At 48.1% G+C, this 23,755-nt stretch overlaps 1 protein-coding gene across 1 annotated transcript in view; it reads left to right on the forward strand.

The window, feature by feature from the left end:
• Positions 1–4,797: 4,797 nt before the first annotated feature.
• Positions 4,798–23,755, forward strand: part of LOC310792004 (retinol dehydrogenase 12-like) — a gene marked incomplete at both ends in the record, with an annotated part of 34,179 nt that continues 15,221 nt past the window's right edge. The window contains 4 exons of the mRNA XM_083653686.1: positions 4,798–4,823; positions 8,436–8,551; positions 14,808–14,963; positions 17,298–17,402. Of these exons, the coding sequence (XP_083509812.1) occupies positions 4,798–4,823; positions 8,436–8,551; positions 14,808–14,963; positions 17,298–17,402 (403 nt within the window). The remainder of the gene's footprint in view (positions 4,824–8,435; positions 8,552–14,807; positions 14,964–17,297; positions 17,403–23,755) is intronic.

The following is a 23,755-nucleotide window of genomic DNA, read 5'->3' on the forward strand; positions in this document are numbered from 1 at the left end:
AATGGGGACAATAATAGAGGTTTTCCATAAAAGTGGTACAGTATGCTGGTCCAATGAGGACTGAAAGATAGAACTGAAAATGGGAGACAGTTGTTCTGCACAGTATTTTAACACATTACCACAGATATTATCTGGGCCTGGGCTCTTAGGTGTATTACAGCTTCTAAACAGTTTAAAACCCTCTGACTGGTTGATGGTGATATTATGAGCTGAAGTTAAGGAAGATTTAACCTGAAGAATGCATTAAGCTGATTAGCCATGTCCTGCACCAGTCTAGTGTGGGGCTTTCCTCTGCCCTTATGGGAGCACTAGTCGTGGCTTTGATGCCCTGCCATGCATGTCTGGGATTGCCCAGGGCCATATTGTCCTCCACTTTCTGCTTGTAGATGTTCTTGTCAATCTTGATTTGTCTCTTAATCTCCCTTTGTATGTATCTCATGCCTGTCGTATCATTTTGAGTGTGGCCCAATTTTTTCTTTATTTAAAAGGTACTTCAGTTTTTTCGATACCCAAAGCTTGTTATTAAAAAATGCCTTAAATGTTTTAGTGGGTACCACAGAATCCACACAAAACTGTATATAGTCCAAAATCACGTTGGTCTACAGCTTTTCACTTCACTTCCATCCAGCCACCATTTCCATCATAGGAAATGCTAGAGTTTGCCCACTGGTTGTAACATACTGTATTGTCCAGCACTGTATTACTTTATTGTATTGTCCTATTGTGGTGTGTATTGTGTTGTGTTGTGTATTGTGTGTTGTGTATTGTATGTGTGTTATGTTGTGTATTGGTATGCTGCAGGCTTGGCTACAAAGTGGATCAGTGGGCTGAACAGCAGAAGATTAGCTGGGATTAACTACTCCACACATTTCCACTGCAGCTCACTGTGCATGCGCACACACACACACACACACACACACACACACACACACACGCGCACACACACGCGCACACACACACACACACACACACACAGCTCTCTCTGTTAGCTGCAATGATTTCTGGGCTCCAGCCACTAGCTTTGTGATGCTGATCTGAGTTTTGTGGACCTTTCTTCAACGCTGAGTGGGCAGACTGACAAATGGCGAACATCTATACCCTGAGGTAGGCTACCCTCTATCATTCTGCTCAAGCAGTTTGGTTTCCATGGTTCCTAGGTTTGATCCCATTTTTAATTTCTAGTAGACTTTAACACTAGCCTGGTTCAAACCATCCAGATCCGTGAACTCACATTCTGCTTCGTTCTGTGGATCCGTCTGGTTTCCGCGCTGATTTCCGAAACTGATTTCAGTGGGTGGAAGTAGTGTCCTCTAGAGAGAGAGTGGCGTCAGCGGAGGACCAAAATGCGAGACTCATTAACCAATGAACAGCCAGGAATGGGTCTCGCGCTACTTGCATGCTAAAATAAAGCTGAAAATGTACAATTTGATTCAAGGGGGAAAAAAACCCTTTCAGAGTACAACACAAACTGTCTATTTTGCTGCAACTCGACAGTGTTGCTTAATCCAGGACCTTACTTCCTGGAACTCTTGAGAGTAAAAAAACTGGTCGATTGGAGTGAATGGAGATGTCGGAACTCTTCTATTATACGGCTCTGGGTGGAAGTATCCGCCAGGCCGACACCCCAAAAAATGTGGGCCTTTTCAAGCCAGATTTAGAGGAATATTAAGATAGGACCATATGACCATAACCATCAATGTTTGCTGCTTTTCGCACTCATTATCAGCACATAGAAGCAGTCAATTAAATTGTATTGTTTGGCAACATGTAAAACGTTAGGGTTGTACTACAACCCAGGTTTTATGAGTGAGAACGAGAGCTCTCACTCTAGTGCCTAGTTCGCTGCGCACGCAGCCCAATGGAAGATTGTCATTTTGCTCCGAAAAACTTTACATTTACATTTACATTAAAACCGTCCACCCACCCGTAGGTGGCGTGGTGCCCCCTGGGGCTGATGTGGTTCCACGTGACTACGTCACGCCCTGTCAGCCCAGGGATAGCCACTCATTTCTTCCAGCCAGCTGAGATCCGACGCAATCAACAAAGCATCGACGCAGCAAGGCTGGGTAGTGAGAGCTCTCGTTCTCACTCGTAAAACCTGGGTTGTAGTACAACCCTAACGTTTTACTTCATTTCGAACTCAAGCTCTCACTCTAGTGCCAAATTCAACCGCCCTTGCTGCCGGGAGCACCCCACAGGGCAACCCGAAAGGCATGGGTGAACCACGGCCGTATGGCAACGTTCATGCCTGACAGTCTGACATATTAGAGTGGCAACGATACTACTTCCTTGCCACCGACAGTACGGCGTGCGCGAACCGCGAACCGGACACGTCGAGACTGTAGTACCTGACAAACATGTGATGAGAGGACCATGAGGCCGCGGCACACATGTCCTCCACCGAAACACCACGCAACAACGCAGAGGATGTCGCAACACCTCGCGTAGAATGCGCCTTGATACCCTCCGGGGGTATCTTACCCATGGCAGAGTATGCCAACGTGATCGCCTCCACTATCCAGTGTGATAAGCGATCCTTGGAAAGGGGCCCACCCTGGGCCTCCTGCCCAAAGCAGACCAACAACTGGTCTGTAGTGCGTAATGAACGCGTCCTGGCCACATAGGCCCTTACGGGACACAGCATGTGCAAGCGTCTCTCCTCACCCGAACTGAACGGCGGGGGACAGAATGCTGATAAGTCTATGACCATAGACCTATAGCCGGCATTAATACTCTTGGGTTGGTAAGCCGGGTTAGGTCGCAACGTAACCCTGCGCCCATCATCCCCAAAAACCATACAGGCCTGCTGCACCGAGAGGGCAATCAGGTCACCAACTCTCTTTCCTGACGACAAGGCCAGCAGCAGCGCGGTCTTTAAGGACAGAACCTTTAAATCGGCGGAGTCCAAGGGCTCAAACGGATGACCTGTTAGCCCGTCCAGCACCGTAACCAGGTCCCATTTGGGAAAAACGCCCCGCGACGGCGGCCGCCGTTTACGCGCCCCCTTCATGAAGCGCGAGACCAAAGGGCACGCCCCCACGGGGCTCCCTTCAATTCCCATGTGGCAAGCAGAAATCGCGGCTACGTACACCTTAAGCGACTGCGGGGACTGACCCGCGTCAAGCAGGCTCTGCAGGAAACAGAGAACTGGTCGCATACTGCAGTTCACTGGATCCACACCCTTACTTGTGCACCAACGCGAAAAGACCCGCCACTTGTACGTGTACTGAGTGCGGGTCGAAGCAGCCCTACCACTCTGAATAGTGCATACCACATTATCGGGCAAGCCCTGGGCTAGCAACTGGTCCCGTTCAGGAGCCAGACTGCTAGCTTCCACCTGCCTGGGGAGGGGTGGAACACCTCCCCCTCCGCCTGGGATAGGAGATCGGCCCGCACCGGCAACGCCCAGGGCGGGCCTTGCGTCAGGGAGACCAGGTCCGCAAACCATGTCTGCCTGGGCCAGAACGGGGCCACTAGAACAAGCCGAAGGCGTTGTTCCTTCACCCTGTCCAACACCTGACGGATCAGGGGGATCGGTGGAAATGCATAGAGCCCCTCCCGTGGCCACACGTTCGCTAGTGCGTCGTGTCCCAACGGGGGGCTGTCCTCCTGGATCGAGAACCACAATGGGCAGTGCGTCGTGCGCCGCGATGCGAAGAGATCGACGCGGGCACGACCAAACCTGGCCCAAATTTGTTCCACCACCTGGGGGTGGAGGCACCACTCCGTATGACGGGGATAGCCTCGAGACAGCAGGTCAGCGCCGTAATTCAGCCGTCCCGGCAGATAAACCGCCAAGACTGACAGGAGACGGGGATACGCCCACAGGTGAATCCCCGCCGCTAACTGGTTCAGCGCCTTTGACCGCACACCGCCCTGTTTGTTCAGGTGGGTGATCGCCGCCGTATTGTCCGAGCGAATCAGCACATGGTGTCCATGTGTGAGCCGCTGGAAGTGTTACCTCCGCAGGCTGGGGGGACTGCGGAGGCAACGTTCTCTTTCTAGTCCGACCGCACGCGGACTTGTCCGGCAGTGCGGTCCCCCGGAGAGCTCCCAACCAACAATGGGCCCACAGCGCCATTGATGGTGGGCTTGTCCTGAAGCAGAGCCAGGCAAACCGCCTTCAGCTCTAGCACGTTTATGTGGCGAAGCTCCTGAGCCTCCCACCGGCCGTTTGCCGAAAAATGCCCGCAAATGGCACCCCATCCCCAGAGGGAGGCGTCGGTGCGAATCACCATCCTGAGCGGGACAGGGCCCAACCGAGTACCTCTCGAGAGGTAACGGGGGTCCGCCCATATGGCCAGCGCCTGCCGGGCCTGACCTGTCAGAGGAACCCTGCGATGACGGTCCCTGGCCGGCCGGCCGGCGAAGCCTGAGGAACCAGATTTGGACTACGGGCGCATGTGTCGCCCCCCAGTGGGAGCACATGCAGTGCTGAGGCCATCAGGCCCAACATCACTGTGCACTGATGCACTGACACCGAGGGCACAGACCTAACGTCCTTGGCTTGCTGTCCGCATCGTGTGAACCTGTCGCTCTGGCGAAAGGCTCGCAGGGAGTCTAGCTCGAGCCCCAGGAAGGTCGCCGCCGCGCTGGGACGAGGCAACTCTTCTGCCAGTTCACCAAAAACCCTAAGGTTTGCCGGTGATCGGTCACCACCTTGGTATGTTCCGTGACCCTCGAGTCGGCCATCTCTATGAGAGCGTCGTCGAGATATAGGAAGACGCGGATCCCCTCGCGTGGAGGGGAGCCAAGGCTGTCTCCACGCACACTGTGAAGGTTCGCGGGCTTAAAGACATGCCGGATGGCAAGACACAGAACTCGTAAGCCTTCCCCAGGAAGGAGAACCTCAGGTATTTCCTGTGTCTCCTGACCATGTGGACATGGAAGAACGCATCTTTCAGATCCACGGAAGTAAAGAAATCCCCCTGTCTCAACGCGTTGAACAGGCGGGGAAGAGAACGGGAACTTCCTCAGCGCCACGTTGAGACGCCGAAGGTCCAATTCTGGACGCATGGAGCCGTCCTTCTTGGGCACGACAAGTACCTGTGGTAGAACCCAAGCGCACCTCTGCCTTGGGAACCGAGCGAATCGCCCCCTTGGCGAGGAATGAATAACCTCCTTGTGGAGTATGTCCATGGACTCCCCCTCCACGGCCGTATCGGGGGTCCCGTCGAACGTGGGTGGGGGCCTGGCAACTGTAGAGCGTATCCCTTCTGGAGGGTGCGCCGTTTAATGGGGACGGGGAACATAGATGCTCCCAGGCATCGAGCCTGTTGGCTTACAAGATGGTCTCTTGTGGCCAAGGAGCGGAACCCGTCCTGAGTATATTGTTGGGCACCAGGACCTGATCCGGAACCCTGATGGGGGGGCAGGACGTGAGAGGCTACGCCCCCCTGCCGGATGGTCAGTTCCGTAGAAGCTGTGCATGCTGGGGGAGAATTTCTTACGCAAGCTCCGCCTACTGACGCGCCCCGTGGGTGCGTTGTATCGAAGTAACCCCCCCGCCGTGCGACTTTCGCAGGCTGGGGGGGGGGGGGGACTGCGGATGTAACGTTCTCTTTCGAGTCCGGCCGCACGCGGACTTGTCCGGCAGTGCGGTCCCCAGGAGAGCTCCCGACCAGCAATGGGCCCACGGCGCCATTGATGGTGGGCTTGTCCTAGGAGCCTCTAGCTGAGGCCAGGCCGTAGCCATGGACCAACGGCAAGCCTTGATGACGGGTATGAGACCCTGGGGGAGCTCCCGACCGAACTCGGGCCTTGGGCACCGAGGACGGTGGGCCTAAAGCTACAAGCCACAGGCTGGAACTGAGCCCAGCCTTGGTGAGCCAACCGGTGAGCTTGACCTGAGCGCTGCCAACCGCCGAACGTGCGCGTGCAACGGTAACGTAAGCGGCAATAGCCCAGCCCGAAGGGAAGGCAACAATACCCACAACCTGTTAACCCGAGAGAACAGCCGTGAACAAGCCCTAAGCTAGCGTAAACACTGAGAGACAAGCGTGCGCTAACACAAGCCTGCGCACAAGCCGGTGCAGCGAGTCTCTACCCTGAGTAACACGGGGAAGCGAGCGTGACCGCAAGCTGAAGCCAGCGGCCCGCGAAGCTAGTCAATCTCAGAAGAAACTCCTCAGAGGGAGTTACAATCTAGTAGATGCTATTTGCACGAGGCAAGCAACACTTAGCAGACAAGCAAGCTGGCTAAGATGGTGTAAGTACTGAGAGAAGCGGCCAACACACTCGTGTGGAGCGAGCTCACCTAGCTAGTGTATTCGCTCAGCTAATATCTCAGAGCTCCCCCTTCGGGGACGGCGCCAGTAATTAGCTACACTACAAGCAGTATGTAGGTCCCAGCAACGCCTGTGCAGCGTGCTCATGCCCTAGGCAGTTGCACACATTCATTTCATTGTGCCGGTCATAACCGGCCCGCGTAGCCTCACAGCTAACACAGCACCTAGCTGTCCCCCCTCTCTCTGCTAACAGGAATTAATGGGGGTTATACCGTGTAAGCTCACTAACAGTAGTGCAACGGTAAGATAGCTGGAGTGCTACACAACGCTAGATGCTGGCTTCATTGCGCGAGTTCAGCGAAGCTAACTCGCAACAAACCCCGCCGACCGTACCAGGAAATAGCGGGAGTTATACCGTGTAAGCTAACTTTTAGGAGTAGCTTGCAACGGTGAAGATAGCTGGAGTGCTACAAGCTAGATGCTAGCTGCACTGAGCAACTAGCTAACTATCTAACGTTACTCCAGCCGGAGTAAGGCGCTTAAAGTACCTAGCACACGGACGCTAACCGCACGGGTGCACGCTAGCTTATCTGCAACAACTGGGCTAATTAGCCTATTGTTCTTGTGCTATACAGTACCAAGCTTAAACAGTTTTGAGCGCGGCCCTCAAGCCGATAAACGCTACCCCAGCCGGGGAACGTTTCACATGCGCTACACGGCGGTAGCTATAAAACAGGTGTTAACTCATTGAGTGCCAATGACGACTATCGTCGTCAATTCAAATAGTAACGTAGAGTGCCAATGACGACTAAAGTCGTCAATTGCGTTTTTTGACGGTGGGACGTGGATCAAAGCCTGATGCATCTCCTGTGAAAGTATGGGGGATGTCGAATGTGTAGAAGCTATTTTACGGACCCATTAGGTGGTGACAGTGCTCTCCAGATTAGAGAAAGGTGAGGAAAAACAGCAGAAGAAGCCATCCAAAAAGGTTCATAGTGTCTATACTTTACTTAGATTGTTAGGTTTTCTTTTATATCAGACACAGGTTTTTGTTCCTACCTGACATGTTTCGACGGTAATACTTCCGTCTTCTTCAGAGGTGTCACTAGATGGTGTGTGACGTGTCTTAAACAGCGGATGTTGTTTACAGAGGCGTGATCGTCCTGTCAGATTTGACAGGACGACCACGCCCCCCGCTGTCATTTCGCTGTTTGAGAACGCTGCTCCAGGTGCTGGAAAGCATGTAAGCCCCCTCGTCCTGGTTCATCGTCATTTGCGCCCGTTTCCTGATCTCCACCGCCTCCATAATCCAGCGCTGGTGTTTGTTGTTCTGGGTGCGGATGACTTTGGCCTTATCCCAGTCCATAATGTGGTTCTCCCTTTTGCAGTGATCTGTGATTGCCGATTTGAGATTTTCTTGTAGTGCCTGTTCCTTTATAGCCCGTGTCTGTCTTTTTGTTGTCTCCTTCTCACATTCCTTTTGACACATTCCTTTTATTTCTGTCGAGCGACACTTCTCGGAGTGTCGGAGGAATACGGTAGTTCTGCGGTTGGAAGGAAATGTAGTGCCGAATGAGAGGGCTGTTTGACGGTAAAGTAAAGCGCTGAAAATGGTCAAAATAGAGCGTACATGTACACTGATATTGATTTGTTTAGGTGGGCGTTGTTTTAGGTGGCTAACTTACGTTAGTTCCTGGCCCCCTGAACTAGAGAGAGAGAGCTCTGGAGGCTGCTGCTTCAGAGTGCCGGGTATCGATACACGGTGTGCTCAGCGTACAGAACGCTTTAACTATTTCAGTTAGTGTATGGAACTAGCTGATAGGACCCCACTTCAAACAAACCGAACTATCCCTTTAATCCTGAAAGTAGGGCATTTTAACATGGGGTGAACGGGAACAACTTCCTTTTGGGTCCAGCCTCAATTGGCAATTCAAGGAACTACAGCTTTCAGGATCATTCCCGCGGCTTCCTCTTCCAAAGTCAGAGCTAGCCCACTGCCCTAGACCCATGTGGATAGGTGAGTCCTGCTCACTGGTTATGCATGTCCCCACCTGTGAACTGTCCAACAGATATTTGAATAGGGTCCATGGAAACAAACCATTGGGCTACCAATGGCCACTGAGCTGGGCTACCAGGGGCCACTGAGCTGCAGTGCATTTACATACCAAGGGCCACTGAGCTGCACTGTATTGGTGTTGTCCCCTGCAGAGCCCTGTTCTGTGGCCAGTGGTCATCAGATGCCAGACTGGATGGGAAAACGGTCATCATCACTGGAGCTAACACTGGCATTGGGAAGGAGACAGCCCTGGACCTGGCAAAGAGAGGTGAATGGTTTGAAATTAACTTGTTTTTCTTGAAGGTGCATTAAGTAAAGGTTTGTACTGCTGTATTGATATTTCTCATTATAGTTCTCTTTCCAACAGCAAATCAGTCTTGACATAACATTTGATTTGTTCATCTGACACATGTCAGTCAGAAATTGCTTGCCAATGTTCATGTTTCTGCTTCTTTACATATGCTACCATTACATATGATAATTATGCCTATGTTATTTGCACCTGTGCAAACAGAAGGTTTAATCATGTTTTAAGGGGTCTACGCTAGAAAAGAAAAGGAAAAGTTTACTGTTATTGCTTGTTGTTCTCTTGTTTTACTGCATCTATATAGTTATACTGTTATTTGCACTATGTTGTAACGGAGCCTACAGCACAATAATTTCACACGTGATACTTGTACTACGGAGTGACAATACAAATCTTTAATCTTTAATCTTTTTCATTGGTCACCAGTGACTGACCCTGGCAAGCAAAATGCACCAAAAACTTGTAATTTAGGGTCTTATGTGACTAATTGTAACCGTCAAAAAGTTGTAGACATTCGTTTCAACCCAAATCCTATATTGCCATTTCCCTGTTTTTACTGAGTTTGGGGTTGGAGTGGGCGGTACTTAATTCTCATTAAAATATGTTACAACCCTATCCCGTCATAAAAATGAATCAATCATAAAGAAGCTCTCAATTGTCTGTCAGAGCTGAGATTAATTTTTTTTTCTTGAGAGGCGGGCCATATCGGGTTGATGATTTGATTTGACAGTTCTGGGCACTGGAGTTGGCGGTGGCCGATAGCGTGTTCCGCGCCCAAATTGAATGTGTTCTGGCGCTACACGAGTGGGCTCCGGGAGGACCAGGGAGCCGGCTGCTTCCGTGTGGACTGGTGCGGACATGCCGAGGCAAGAGTGCTGCCTGCCGGCTTGGAGCGTCGACTAGCCGCTGTAAATACAATATTCCTGGAATGCGAGTTTAACGAACCAGTTACATGTCCTATGCATTCTGCATCAAATGAAGACATTACCGTTTTCTTTATTTTGTATGTTACATATTGGCCAAGTTATTAGTTAGTTTATGGGCTAGAAATTCTGCCAGGTTACAGGCAGTATAGGTGGCCATTTGCCTGCAGAATTTTCTCCTCTAAATGAAGATTGATTGACAGCTGCCATGTCATGATATGATTGGTTGAAATGGGGTAGAAATTTGATAGTGCAGATTGACGTCACCATACTGTAGATTACAGTTATGAATGAAAACTGAAGTTTTGTTGTGGAAAAAGTGTGGAAAAACGAAAGAAATTAGATTTTTGTGATTTTGTTGCATACATTATTAAATAGGTGCACTGAATACCCAGGTATGTGAAGCAAAAGGAAAAACGAAAGAAATTAGATTTTTGTGATTTTGTTGCATACATTATTAAATAGGTGCACTGAATACCCAGGTATGTGAAGCAAAAAAAACACGTTTTTGGGTTCAGCTTGTCTTTAAACACATATTATGCTCATGTTTTTGTATCTGTTGGTGAGCTATTTTTGATGATTTTTATGACATTTATGGGTCTTGGGGAAAGAATGAAGAAATCACTGTCTGAGCGAGCGGAGCGGAGCTGTTCTGCTTCCATATAAGGGTTTGGCCGTATCATGCTGCATGCTCGATTCTCATTGCTATTATCGAGCACGCTGCAGACTGGCTGCAGCATGCTTGCATTATACGCCCCCACAGTCTCACAGCAAATAATAGCACTGACAGCATAGATGAATAGCAAGCTCCACATTTTATATACTTGTTGGCAACATTCAATTCAGTTCAAATTCGACTGGGTGGTAAATATATTTTCCTATAGTGTGACAAACTCAAAACACATATTTATGTTTGGTTTCCAGGGACTTTAAGCTAATGCTACTGTTTCAGTTTTGGTTCGCTGAGGTATTTTTGCAGCAATGTTGCTCATTGTGGTTTATTTTCTTACATATATCTGCCTAGCTTCACCTTCACTTCATTCAATCTTATGCTGATAGCATTAACAATTCTGGACAGGAAGCCAATTAGGTTCCACCACTGTCGAATCGTCAAAAAACGAAATATTCTAAGTTTTGAAGACTTCATTGTTTTTGCTAAGTTGCTGTCGCATGGAACTGCAAAGTGCCGCTCCGTAAAACCTTCCTAGGACAAACAGCCCTCACTGTACAGGGGGTCAAAAATGTGGAACTCATTACCTGCACACATTAAACAGGATCGTAGCTGGGAGCATTTTAAAACCAATCTATAGGAGTTACTGAAGAGTAATTACCAATGTTTCCATAAATGACTGTTCGTGGGTGTGTGACATACAATGTATATATATATATACATATATATATATATATATATATATATATATATATATATATATATATGTATGTATCGAGCGTGTCAATTTAGAGCGTGTGAGATTGCTAGTAAGTGTTAATTGATGATGAGTGTGTCTAGTGACAAATAGTTTTATTTTTTTCTATTTTCTCTTTTTCTAGGGGGTGTGTGTGTTACGGTTCGCCCTCGTCAGCTGATAAATCTTTATTTCTATTTTCTTTGGCTGTTTTGTCAATTGATCTGTTTTCTGTTCATACTGACGGAGCCTTTTGTACAGACGGGGCTTCCGCACATGCCCATAAATGGCTCTTCCACCTCTGTGGCTGGGAGTGTGTCCCTACAGAAGATGGCCGCTGTTTGTTGACAGCCTAGGTTAGTTTATGTCTCATCTTGGATTGTCTATATATTTTTTCATCTTGTCCCATGTTTATGGGGCTCGCTGAACCTGCAGAGGTCTTGCTGCAACCCTCACGCATCAACCCGTCCAAGCTGTTCCAGGGCCGGGACGATATCAGGTGAGCAGCTGATTCAATTGACAACGGCCTGTTTCATTGTTTTCTTTCTCATGTTATTGTACCTATGCCAGTTAACCCCTGGGCACAGAAGAATACAAGCAAGAATACATTTCATCTCCCTCTCCGGTCATACCTCCACAACCTCCTCTGTCACGCAGGGGGTCCCCCAAGGCTCAGTCCTCGGCCCCCTGCTCTTCATCATGTACTTCCCCTTGGTCACATCATCCGCAACTTCAACTTGGACTTTCACTGCTACGCTGACGACACACAGATCTACATCAGCTCCAAATTCAGCAAGAACCCACCACTCACCCACATCGAAGCCTGCAAATCTGCAATAAAAACCTGGATGACCCACAACTTCCTCCAACTCAACAGCAATAAAATGGAACTCCTTCTCATCGGAACCAAATCAACACTCAGCAAAACCGGAGCACCACGTTTCCACCTGCCCAGCAACTCCAGATGGAAATTAGCCTATGGCTAAATCTGTTACAATGCATCTCTTCCCCTATGGGGTTTAATGTCTTTTGTATACTCCCTGTCAAATAAACTAATAAACTAAACCATTGTCAAGACCTAGTTTTTCCATCTTCGCAACATAGCCAAAATCACACACTGCCTCTCCCCACCTGCTGCTGAATCCCTCATCCATGCCTTCATCTCCTCCTGCCTAGATTACTGCAACTCCCTCCTCACCGGCATCAGCTCCCGCTCCATCCATAGAGTCCAGATGGTTCTGAACTCAGCCACCCGTCTACTCACAAGAACCCGGTCCCAGGACCACATCACACCCGTCCTCTACTCTCTCCACTGGCTCATTATCAAACAATGCATCAACTGCAAACTAGCCCTCCTCACCTTCAAAGCTCTCCATAAACTGGCACCCCAATACCTCCTCCTCCACCGCATCGACCCTCCTGAACCCTCCGCTCCTCATCCACTGTTCCCCTCACGTTCCTCTATCCAAACTTCGCAGCTTCGGCGATCGAGCCTTCTGCAGAGCAGCCCCCCATCTCTGGAACTCTCTCCCCCAGCCCATCAGAGACTCACTCACCTTCACTCACCATCTTCAAATCCCACCTTATCCCCCATAAAAATCCACTTATTTCTAGCATACAGAATATTGAACTGAATATAGATGATTTTTACAAATTACTAAATATTGTACAGTTTAGTTAACATAATATCATTGGTTGTTTGTTTTTCAAAATGAACTTGGCAGTATATCAGCAAATACAAAGCAAGCTGGCAGAAATGAGAAAAGCCGATTTTCGGGTCACAAGTAAAGAGATTTGTTCAGTCCTCTTTCTTTTTAAAAATCACCTCCAAAATAAGACTAAAGAAGACTTCATGCCAGACCTCCTACTCTTAGAGATCACTGTCAACTTTTAACACTTTCTTTCCTTTTTTTTAAGCCCCCCCCCCCCGTATAACGTTTCTATGTCCTCTGTTAGTTTTGATTGTCAAGCACTTTGTAATCTATGTTCCCACATGGAAAGAATCTATATGTACCCTATATGTTTTAATATAGGGCCACATATAGTTTTCCCATATATGGTGCATACATAAAATTGGCCGTTTTCCTATATTATATGTACATATATGTACCTATATGTATAGGTACATATATGTACCTATATGTACATATAATATAGGAAATCGGCCAATTTTATGTATGCACCATATATGGGAAACCTATATGTACATATATGTACCTATATGTAGGGTTTAAAAAAAAAAAATAGCAGCGCACACGGAACCCCGTTCTCCAAGGTTCAAGCCGTGCGCTCTAGTGCTGAGCTATACATTTTCTTATACTAACCAGAGAGCCGGGCACATTATATACTCTCTCGCACACAACGTAGACCACAATTGTCAGCGATCGGGAAGTTATTTTATGTGATGTGTACGATCGTAACAGACTAAAATGATGTTGTGTGTGTGTGTGCATCTATAGTCTGTAGGCTGTACGGCTTCAGAGGTTAACTTCATTTAACACCAGAGACTCAGGAGGTAGGCCTACACGTATAGTCTGTTACAATAACATAGTGTGCCCAGAGCATGGCCCAGAGCACCTCGTTCCGCACTTGGTGCAGACCGGTGCAGACCGCTTTGGTCTAGTAGTCAGTCACAGCTAGTAAGTACTTGCGCATGCTCGTTGCTGCAGGAACTGAATTCATTATTTTATAGTATTGCGCTAAACTATTAACCATAGTTGTGTCCTGGAAGCTTTTTGCTGGCACCACATAGCCTATAGTCCCATATTTATGATATTTCATGTGACATAAAATGCGTTGAAATGTAGTTTTCGTGTAGATCAGATTTCAACTCTCAGTTACACAATAAAAGACAATAAAATGCCAATTCACACACTATCAATATTGTCTCTATTCCAAACTACAACAAATGTTTTAACAATATGATGAACCAAATTGTGTTTTTTTACACGTTTACGTTGTAACCGCATTTTAGCCGGTTGAAAAGAGGGTGAAATTAGGTCTTAGACGTTCAAACCCAATATCACCCAGATTTAAACTAAAAATCAACATTGAAAAAACGTTTTGTGCTCGCTGGGTATATATGGATTATGACACAGTGTATACAAACAGATTTGTAAATGACCTATATAGGAGGCATATACCTTGTATTGTGTACATATATGGCCTATATGTGGATATAAAGAAGTGAGACCTATATGACCTGTATTATGAACATATAGGGCCTTTATGTGTATATAAATAAGCTATATAGGAGACATATATGCCCTGTATGTGCACATATAGTACCTATATGTGGATATAAAGAAGCTATAGGAGACCTATATGCCCGGTATATGCACTTATATGCACCTGAATCTGGCCTATATGCAACCTATATGCGGCATAAATGTGGCCTATATGCGCATATATGCACCTAAATCTGGCCTATATGCAACCTATATGCGGCATATATATGGCCTATATGCTCCTATATGCGCATATATGCACCTAAATCTGGCCTATATGCAACCTATATGCGGCATATATATGGCCTATATGCTCCTATATGCGCATATATGCACCTAAATCTGGCCTATATGCAACCTATATGCGGCATATATATGGCCTATATGCTCCTATATGCGCATATATGCACCTAAATCTGGCCTATATGCAACCTATATGCGGCATATATATGGCCTATATGCTCCTATATGCGCATATATGCACCTAAATCTGGCCTATATGCAACCTATATGCGGCATATATATGGCCTATATGCTCATATATGCTGCATATAGGTTGCATATAGTTGCATATATGTTCATATAGATTCTTTCCATGTGGGTTTTGATGAATTTGCTAGTGTCGTATTACCTCCCTGTATCTCTACCATCTTCATTCCAGGTGGGAGGATCATAATAGCCTGTAGAGACATCTCAAAGGCTGAGACGGCCAGAGCAGAGATTGTAGAAATGTCTGGAAACCCAAACGTCATCTCACGGAAGCTGGACCTGTCTGATACCAAGTCCATCAGAGAGTTTGCCCAGATCGTCAACAGAGGTCATATGAATGATTAATTACCATGTCCAAAGTTAAATTACAGTATGAGTACAGTGGACTCCTCTTATAGTAATCACATTGGGACGGGAAAATGGATCACTATAAGCGGATGATCATTACAACAGATTTTTTAAATTTTCTTCATTTCTGTTGTGTACATGCATGCTGCCTCTTGTACACTCCATCTTTTAGATTCTGTTTACCACAGTGCTCTGCGTTTTATCACTCATTCTGGTCCTCGTACTCATCATTGTATGCTCTATGAGTTGGTAAACTGGCCGTCACTAACTCTTCGTAGAAAACTTCACATGTACATATTTGTGTACAAGGCCATGATTGGTAAACTCCCTTTATATTTATGTAATCTCCTGACGCAGACCTCCATCACTATACAGCTTCGTTCCACCAGGTGGCTTTCATACCAGGTCCCAAGGGTTTCCACAGAGCTGGGGAAAAAAGCTTTTTCCTATTTCGCTCCCTGGTCCTGGAATAATCTGCAGAGCTCTCTTCATCTAACTAACCTAGTCTCTTTGGGGAAATTTAAAGCCATGTTAAAAGTCTTTGTAACCGAGAAATGCAACTGCCTAAACTGAGTTGGATTTTAGTCTCTTGTGTATTTGATGTTTGTATTAATTGTCTGTTTTATTTGTATTTTAATTTAATTTTGTAACTGTAACTGACTTGTAACTGACCTGTCTTGGCGAGGTCTCCCTCGGAAAAGAGATTTCAATCTCAAGGGACTTCCGGGTTAAATAAAGGTAAAAAAAAAAAAATCTCATTAAGATGACCATCTAATTAACATTTGTATATTTATTACATGAATACAGTATTTATAAAGTAATGAAATGGACAGCTTCACTATTTACTGAATGTTATTGACTTTAAAAATCCATCCAGTAAGTTAGCCTAGGCCTCCAGCTGTTTCAAACACAATGGTCTCGCATAGACAGACAGACAAGCAGGAAATTCCGCTGCTGTATCTATAAAAATCACACCCAGGTGCTGAAGTGGTGCCTATACATCATCCATGACAGGGTGATCATGTAGGCCACGCAGGCAGCATGACCCTGCATGGCTGCGCGCCCCAGAGGGCTCCACCACAAACACTGCTCATTGACCCCCCTTCTGAAGCGGTCTTCCTGCAGCAGGGTCTTTCTTCCGTTTGTCCAGGTCTCCTGTGTCGGCGGCAGATTGGAGCTGCCTGTCTTGCTCTGCTTGAACATCCATTCCTTCAGGTATACACTCCGTCTCAAATGGAAGGGTTTATGATGGGACAAATTGTTCGAGTGACATCACTGATGACATCACTCCCTGATGACATCACAATTGCTCGCATCACTCACTGATGACATCACTATCGCTCGAGTGCGTCACTTTTGTAACACAAATTGTGACTGACCCTAACCCACAACTGCCTGATGACATTACACCCGACCAATTGCGTGACATAATTTCCAGTTGAGTGACATCACTTCACAGACACCCTCTTCTTGTTACCATTTTGACTCAACAATCTCGGGTGACATCACAGTCACAACGCCACAGACAGTATGACACCACTTAACCAATTTTAACTAACATCCAGGTATACTGTGACAGGCACAAATTGTGACTATAAGGTAAAATCACAGTGACATCAAAGCAATTGCAAATGCATTCAACACACACACACACACACACACACACACACACACACAACTGCCCGAGTGACATCACTTCCAGGTGACCTCTTAGGTGACTACATCTTGGTGACTAGAGCACACCTCCTTGATGACATCACAGACGACCATTTGCGTGACATTATTTCCAGTTGAGTGACATCACTTCACACACACACCCAATTCCTCGACTGACATCACACAAGATAAGATCACAGTTGCTAACTACACAGGTGAACGACTGACCTCCAGGTGCATACACTTTTTTACACAAGATGGATTCGCCCAGGTGCACTGCTGACCTCCAGGTGCGCATACAGACAAAGTCACGCATAGAAGCGGCTGCACTGCTTAAAAATACATAGAATTACTGTAGTTTCTTTTTTTTTGTATCATTCCTTGGTTGGTGGGACCAAAGGACCAAAATGATCACTGTAAGCGGAGTATTGATCAGTATAAGTTAATTATTCAAACAGCATGTGTATAATGATTTTGGACCAAGCATTTTGATCAATATAAGCGGTTGATCACTTTAAGCGGATTCCACTGTACCATGTATTTTTGTCAAATGAATCAAAATCAAATAGGTACAAATGTAAAATACAGTTGATTGCACACTCTGTTAAAAACCTGACGTATCAGCCAATCAAGCATGTTTTCCTTACATGTTCTTCAGAGGAGAGCCAGCTGCACGTCCTGATCAACAACGCTGGAGTGATGATGTGTCCGTACTCCAAAACAGCTGATGGCTTTGAAATGCACTTTGGAGTCAATCATTTAGGTGAGATCAGTTTCACAAAAACAGTGTGTGCCAATCAAAACTGGAATTTACTTTGAATTCAATTGATTCAGGTTTGATAAGTGAAAATTTTAAAAACCCTTTGGCATGAGGTTATCCTAATGAAATTTAGTAGCCTAATAAAAAAATAGGATGATAGCTCAGTAGCATAATTAATTTAAAATGTGACAGCCACTTTTTATGGAACTACTTTTACAAAATGATTGCTGCCTTTCAGGTAAAGTTCATTATTGATTATAGTATATAATAGTATAGGACAAGTCATTTAATTAGGTAACTAAATACCGTTAACACTTTAGAGCAGTGGTTCCCCAGCCTGGTAATCAATTCCTTCATAGGGTCTGGACGCTCTGCTATCTGCCACTGATTCGGTGACGTATTTTTCAACCTGGTCAATTTAAAAGATAACTTTGCATGTCAAGAAAGTCACAGTTTTTGAAACTGAAACGTAATGTTTAGTTTTGTATGAAACCGCTCAATCAACTACATCTCTCTTCTCGCACAATATACGTCACACCAATCTGGAAACCCATCTATTTTTATTTGAAAAATAGACTCTGGGACATCCCTACCCTTTTGCCCGGCTTCCTGCCACCGTCACTTCCTTTTCCGCGTCCGTTTCGGCTATTCGCTCATAACTTTAACGCAAAAACACACTTGCATAGAAGACGTCAACTCGTCTCACAACAACAGTGGAAAATTACTGGAGGTGTAGTTGTTGTGACTAGTAGTATCGCCAAAGTTGCTATCCAGACTATAAACAGTGGAGCACGGACGCAGAAAAGGAAGTGACGGTGGCAGGAGAGGCGCGCTGTACAGGAAGGGGAAAAAGGTAGGCCTGTCCCAGAATTTATTTTTCAAATAAAAATAGACTCGGGGTTCCCAGATTGACGTCACTCCAACACCAACATGGCCTGGCGGGAGAGATGTCACTTATGCAACTGGTTGTGTGTAGTCTTTCTGATTTATAACTTATAGTGTACCACAAACCACTTTCTTGACTTGCAAAGTCATCTTTTATACTGACAAACATCATGGGCTCTATCTTCCCCCTGGCCTTAGGCGCTAAACTGGCGTTAAACGCAAAAAAACACGCTTTGCGCCTGCCTACCCGTGACTCGGGAAGATAGCATCATGTTTTACTTCGTTTTGAACTCAAGCTCTCACTCTAGTGCCATCTCACTGTGCACGCAGCAAACTGGAAGAATATGATTTTTAACTCCAGAAATGACCTTTTTTATATAACCAACCACCTACCGACAGGTGGCGTGGTAACCTTGGGACTGAGGCGGCCACCCACATTCCTTTCCCCGTGACAACGTCACGTCCGCCCAAATCCCAAGACGCCACTCCTCGTTTCTTCCAGCCCATCTGTTAGACATGTCATTGAAAGCTCTGTGTGCTAATTTGTTTGCGCTCTCAGGCAGAGCTAATTCCGTCTTATTTGCCCGACTAAACAAAGGCGTTCGGTGGATGAGTTTTCTTCAGGCTTCGCGGACCCGATCCTGCATTCTCTTCACCAAGAGCGGCGGTTGAAGCTCATCCAAAGCTAAGAGTGCCTTGCCTTTTCTTTGTTAGCACATTCTGCTTAGGCTACCGCCGTGTAGCTTGTATGCTCTCACCCCGGCTGGGGTAACGATTAAGTTTGAGATAGCTAGCTAGGTCAGCTTGCTTTCACACGAGTGTGTTGCCGCTTTCTCAGTACTTACGCTAGCTTGGCTAGCTTTGCATGTATTGCTAAGTATTGCTTTTGCCGCTGTGCAAATAGCACCTTCTGACCTTCTGCTTTGACCTTTCTCCTCGCCTGAGGAGTTTTCTTCCGAGAGTGACTGGTAGGCTTGTTAGCTCGCGTCAGGCTATTGCCGCTTTCGTTACCGTTGCACATGCACGTTCGCTAGCCTCCGGGTGGCTTACTGCCTAGCTGCTTCATGCTAGTTACTAGCTTCCTTACGGTACTCCCGCTAACAGGGTGCGGCCTGCGACCTGGTAGTTTAGTTCCCTGCTTTTCTCGTGCTTAGCATGGAGAAGGGAGAGTCAGCGAGGGGGTGCGTGGTGTGCAAAGCTACGTTGGCTGACTTTGACCGGCACGATAGGTGCGTGTTCTGCCTTGGGCATGAGCACGCTGCACGGCTGCTTTTAAACCCTCGTTCTTGCAGCCTCTATCTTCAAGATAGCTGTGCTGGGTCATAGAGCTAAGCTCTTTGTTGAGGACATTCCTCCCAGCGGTACACCTCTCGAGAGGAGCATGTCCGTTGAATCTCTCCGTCCTGTCGTGGGTGAAGCCCCTGCTGCTCAGGGCCTTCAGGGCCAGTCCGAGCGGGACGAGCAGTCTGAGTTTAGGTGGAGCAATGATCCCATGCCTCCATTCATAGAGCGGGGCAAATTCCCCAGGTACGACCCCCTAGTCGATACTAGGGATGGGCGGGAGTACTCGGGTACTCGAGTACTCGTTCATAACGTCAGTACTCGAGTAATGTTTGCGCTGTTCGGGTACTCGCCGGCCCAACTCCCCACCCCTTTAAAAATGGTCTAAATCTACGCATGCATCGTTATGTGGATCTGGCAGCATGAACTGCACGGGCGTCAAGTCAGCCAGAATGTACAAGTACGTCATCCGCTTTGTTGCTTTAACGTAAGTTGTAACCTTATTTATTTTGAGTAATGTGTTACAGCCATAGTTTCACGCCATATAACATCACAACGAGTATTTTGATACAAGGTTTGTTGCTTTGTTCGTTGAAATACCCTTTTCTCCTCCAACATGCATAAATAAGCTAAGTAACATTATTTTGAAAGTTTTAACCGGAAGTTTTCCAGCTCATCCCGAAAATGGTGGCTGAAGATATGCTCCCGAAGGGGACAGATGCATGCTTCTTCATAGCGCACGACCGATAAAACTAATTCAAAACTTTGCAGTAGTTTACTGACTACACTGTCGTTTCCCATAACGTTAGTCACAAGAAATGTGGAGAAAGATGTGTCACTTTTTGGGAGACAAACGCTTCATGGTGATCACTATTTAGCTGCAGCTGTAACGTTAATCACACTGGTCAGTGGTCAGTTTTCACTTTTTGGCAGAACACCGGACCTTGTAATCCATGGATTTACGTTAGTGTAACAGTGATCATAAAGTAAAATGGATGATACTGGACAATGGACATGTATTGGAATTGAGCCTTCGCTTGTTTCACAAAATTGTCCGCTCCAAAGCGCAAATGCCATCCATCCAACCATCGGAGATGCTGTCTGAGGTAGTAGGCTTTAGACGTTAGCTTAGCGTCACCTCACCTAATATCACAGTCAGTCAGTCAGTCCCTCTCCTCACATGCTCCAGGTAACGCTTTCTCCATGCAAAAATGTAAAAGTTATGTGTGAACAGCCCCACACACAGCAGATTACCCCTGCTCCGTCATTACCATAGTAATCACACAGACCACCCCCCCCGAGTACTCGAGTACTCGTTCATAATATAAGGAGAGTACTCGAGTATTTAAATTGCTTAAAATGCCCATCCCTAGTCGATACCCCCCAGGGGGAGGTTTTCGGCGGGGAGGAGGGCTGGGACGGTGCTACCACCATCACTACTAATGCAGAGGAGGAAGCAGTTTCCAGAAGCAGTTTCGCGGGGTGATGTCCAGGGCCGCAGCTAAGCTGGGCATCGCTTGGGCCGACCCACCCCAGCCCCCTGCTTCAGTGCTACAGGGGTGCTTTTTTCAGGCACGCCAGGCATCCCGCCCACAGCGTGTCTGTCTGTGAGGACGTGATCCGCACTGTGCAGACAGGCTGGGAAAGTCGACAGGAGGCCAAGTCACTTTGTGCGGGCATGTCTTCATGGTCTACGCTCGACGGCGAGGATCGGTTGGGATTCTCCAGAATTCCCCCCCTGGAGGATGTGGTGGCGACTCATCTGGCCCCCACCTCCAGTAGGCCGACACTGCCTTCTAAGGCATGCCAATTTAATGGCCAAGCTGGCCGAAAAGTCTTCCATGGCAACGGGTCAGTCCGCCGCCATGACGAACGTCCTCCTGAGGACCTGCAGGGTAACCCATCACCGGAGATATACACTGAGCTCCGGATGGCCACGGACTACGCCCTTCTCTGTTGTCACGCACCGCCACCTCTAGCTCAACCTCACGTAGTTGGCTGAGCCGGAGAAGAGAAGGCTGCCTGGGGCCAGGATTTCTCCTGCGGGCCTTTTCGGGCCATCAGTGGAGAGCATGGCCCAGCAGCTGGGGATGCAGCGACAGGAATCTGCTGCGGTCAGGTCCCTCATGACGCGACGGCAACGAGGGGACGGCCGCCGGTTTCCGGGGGCAGAGTGTTTGTCGAGCCGTCCTTCAGGGCCCAGCGCTCCTCGAACTGCTCCACGCCAGCGGATGGGGGCCCCCCAGGGTAGTGCCCCCTCAATGGCTACACCCCACCCGGCCGCAGTGGGACCGTCTTGGGTCCCACGGCTGACCAGGATGCGCGGCCCTCGCCCCCAGCAGCGTAAACCTGGCGCTGCGGGTTCGGCTGGTAAGCCGGCCCGCTCTTAGTCACCTTCTTTGGGGGAGGGGGGGTTATGAGCCCGCCGGCGTCGTTGGAGCTCAGCGCCCAACCTCGGCTCGGAGCTCAGCAGGGACCCGCTCAGTCTGCCCCTTGCTGGCGCTACGTGCCCAGCAGGGACGGCAGCTCGCCAAGGTCTCGGTTGGTAGCATCCAGGACAAGCCCACCATCAATTGCGCCGTGCGCCCATTGTCGGTTGGGAGCTCTTCGTGGGGAGCTCAGGAGCTTCACTGCCCACTGTGGTTCTCGATCCAAGAGGACAGCCCCCCGCTGGGTCACGATGCGCTGGTGCACGCGTGGTCCCGGGACAGGCTCTATGCGTTCCTCCCGATTCCCCTGATTCGACAGGTGTTGGACAGGGTGAGGGAACAGCGCCTGCAGCTTATTTTGGTGGCCCCCTTTTGGCCCAAGCAGATATGGTTTGCGGACCTGATCTCCTTGGCGCAGGGACCGCCCTGGGCGTTGCCGTTATGGGCGGATCTCCTATCCCAGGCATAGGGGGAGGTACTCCACCCCTCCCCCGGTAGGTGGAAACTAGCAGCTTGGTTCTTGAATGGGACCATTTGCTAGCCGAGGGCGTGCTCTAAAGTGTGGTGTGCACTATTCAGAGTGCTAGGGCTACTTCGACCCGCTCTCAGTACACGTACAAGTGGCGGGTCTTTTCGCACTGGTGCGCGGACAAAGGTGTAGATCCAGTGAACTGTGGTGTACGGCCCGTTCTCTGTTTCCTTCAGAGCAGTCCCCGCAGTCTCTTAAGTTGTACGTAGCCGCGATTTCTGCTTGCCACATGGGAATTGAGGCCCGTGGGGGGGCTCCCTCTAGTCTCGCGCTTCATGAAGGGCGTGGTGCGTCTTTCCCATATGGGACTTGGTCACGGTGCTGGATGGGCTCGCGGGGCATCCGTTCGAGCCCTTGGACTCCGTCGATCTGAAGTTTCTGTCTTTGAAGACCGTGCTGCTGCTGGCCTTGTCGTCAGGAAAGAGGGTTGGTGACCTGATTGCCCTCTCGGTGCAGCAGTCCTGCATGGTGTTTGCCGATGATGGGTGCAGGGTCACCTTGCGACCTAACCCTGCGTTTCAACCTAAGAATATTAATGCCAGCTTTAGGTCTATGGTCATAGACTTGTCATCTTTCTGTCCCCTGCCGTTCAGTTCGGACGAGGAGCGATGTTTGCACATGCTGTGTCCCGTAAGGGCGCTCTCGGCCCACGTGGCCAGGACGCGCTCGTTACGCACTTCAAACCAGTTGTTGGTCTGTTTCGGGCAGAGGGCCCAGGGCAGACCCCTTTCCAAGGATCGCTTATCGCACTGGATAGTGGAGGTGATTCCTTTGGCATACTCTGCCGCGGGTAAGGTACCCCCAGAGGGTATCAAGGCGCATTCTACGCAAGGCGTTGCGATGTCTTGTGCATTAAACCTGGCCTTATTCACTGCGCCGGCTCCTCTACCAAGCCACACACAGACACACATGTGCATTTCTCCCAGCATGCATTGAGGCTTACTACATTTTTTACAAGAAAAAGCAACCAAATCAGCCTAAGTAGGCTAAGTGGTAGATAGAAATAATAACATGCAATTCTAGAACATTTCAATATTGGACAAAATAAAACATAAAAATCAAAAAACAAACCCTATGTGAAACATACATGTAATCCAGGTGGCATATATATTCGTCGCAAATACAACTTGGTATAGTCGAGTAGTCTCGGCTCCCAGACGTTTTGAGCTGCGCCACCAAACGTCTTGGAATTTCACTGTCAGAAACTGTCTGTCAGAGCCCGGCGAGAACGG

Source organism: Poromitra crassiceps, assembly GCF_964638095.1.
Source record: "Poromitra crassiceps genome assembly, chromosome: 17".
Lineage (NCBI taxonomy): Eukaryota > Metazoa > Chordata > Actinopteri > Beryciformes > Melamphaidae > Poromitra > Poromitra crassiceps.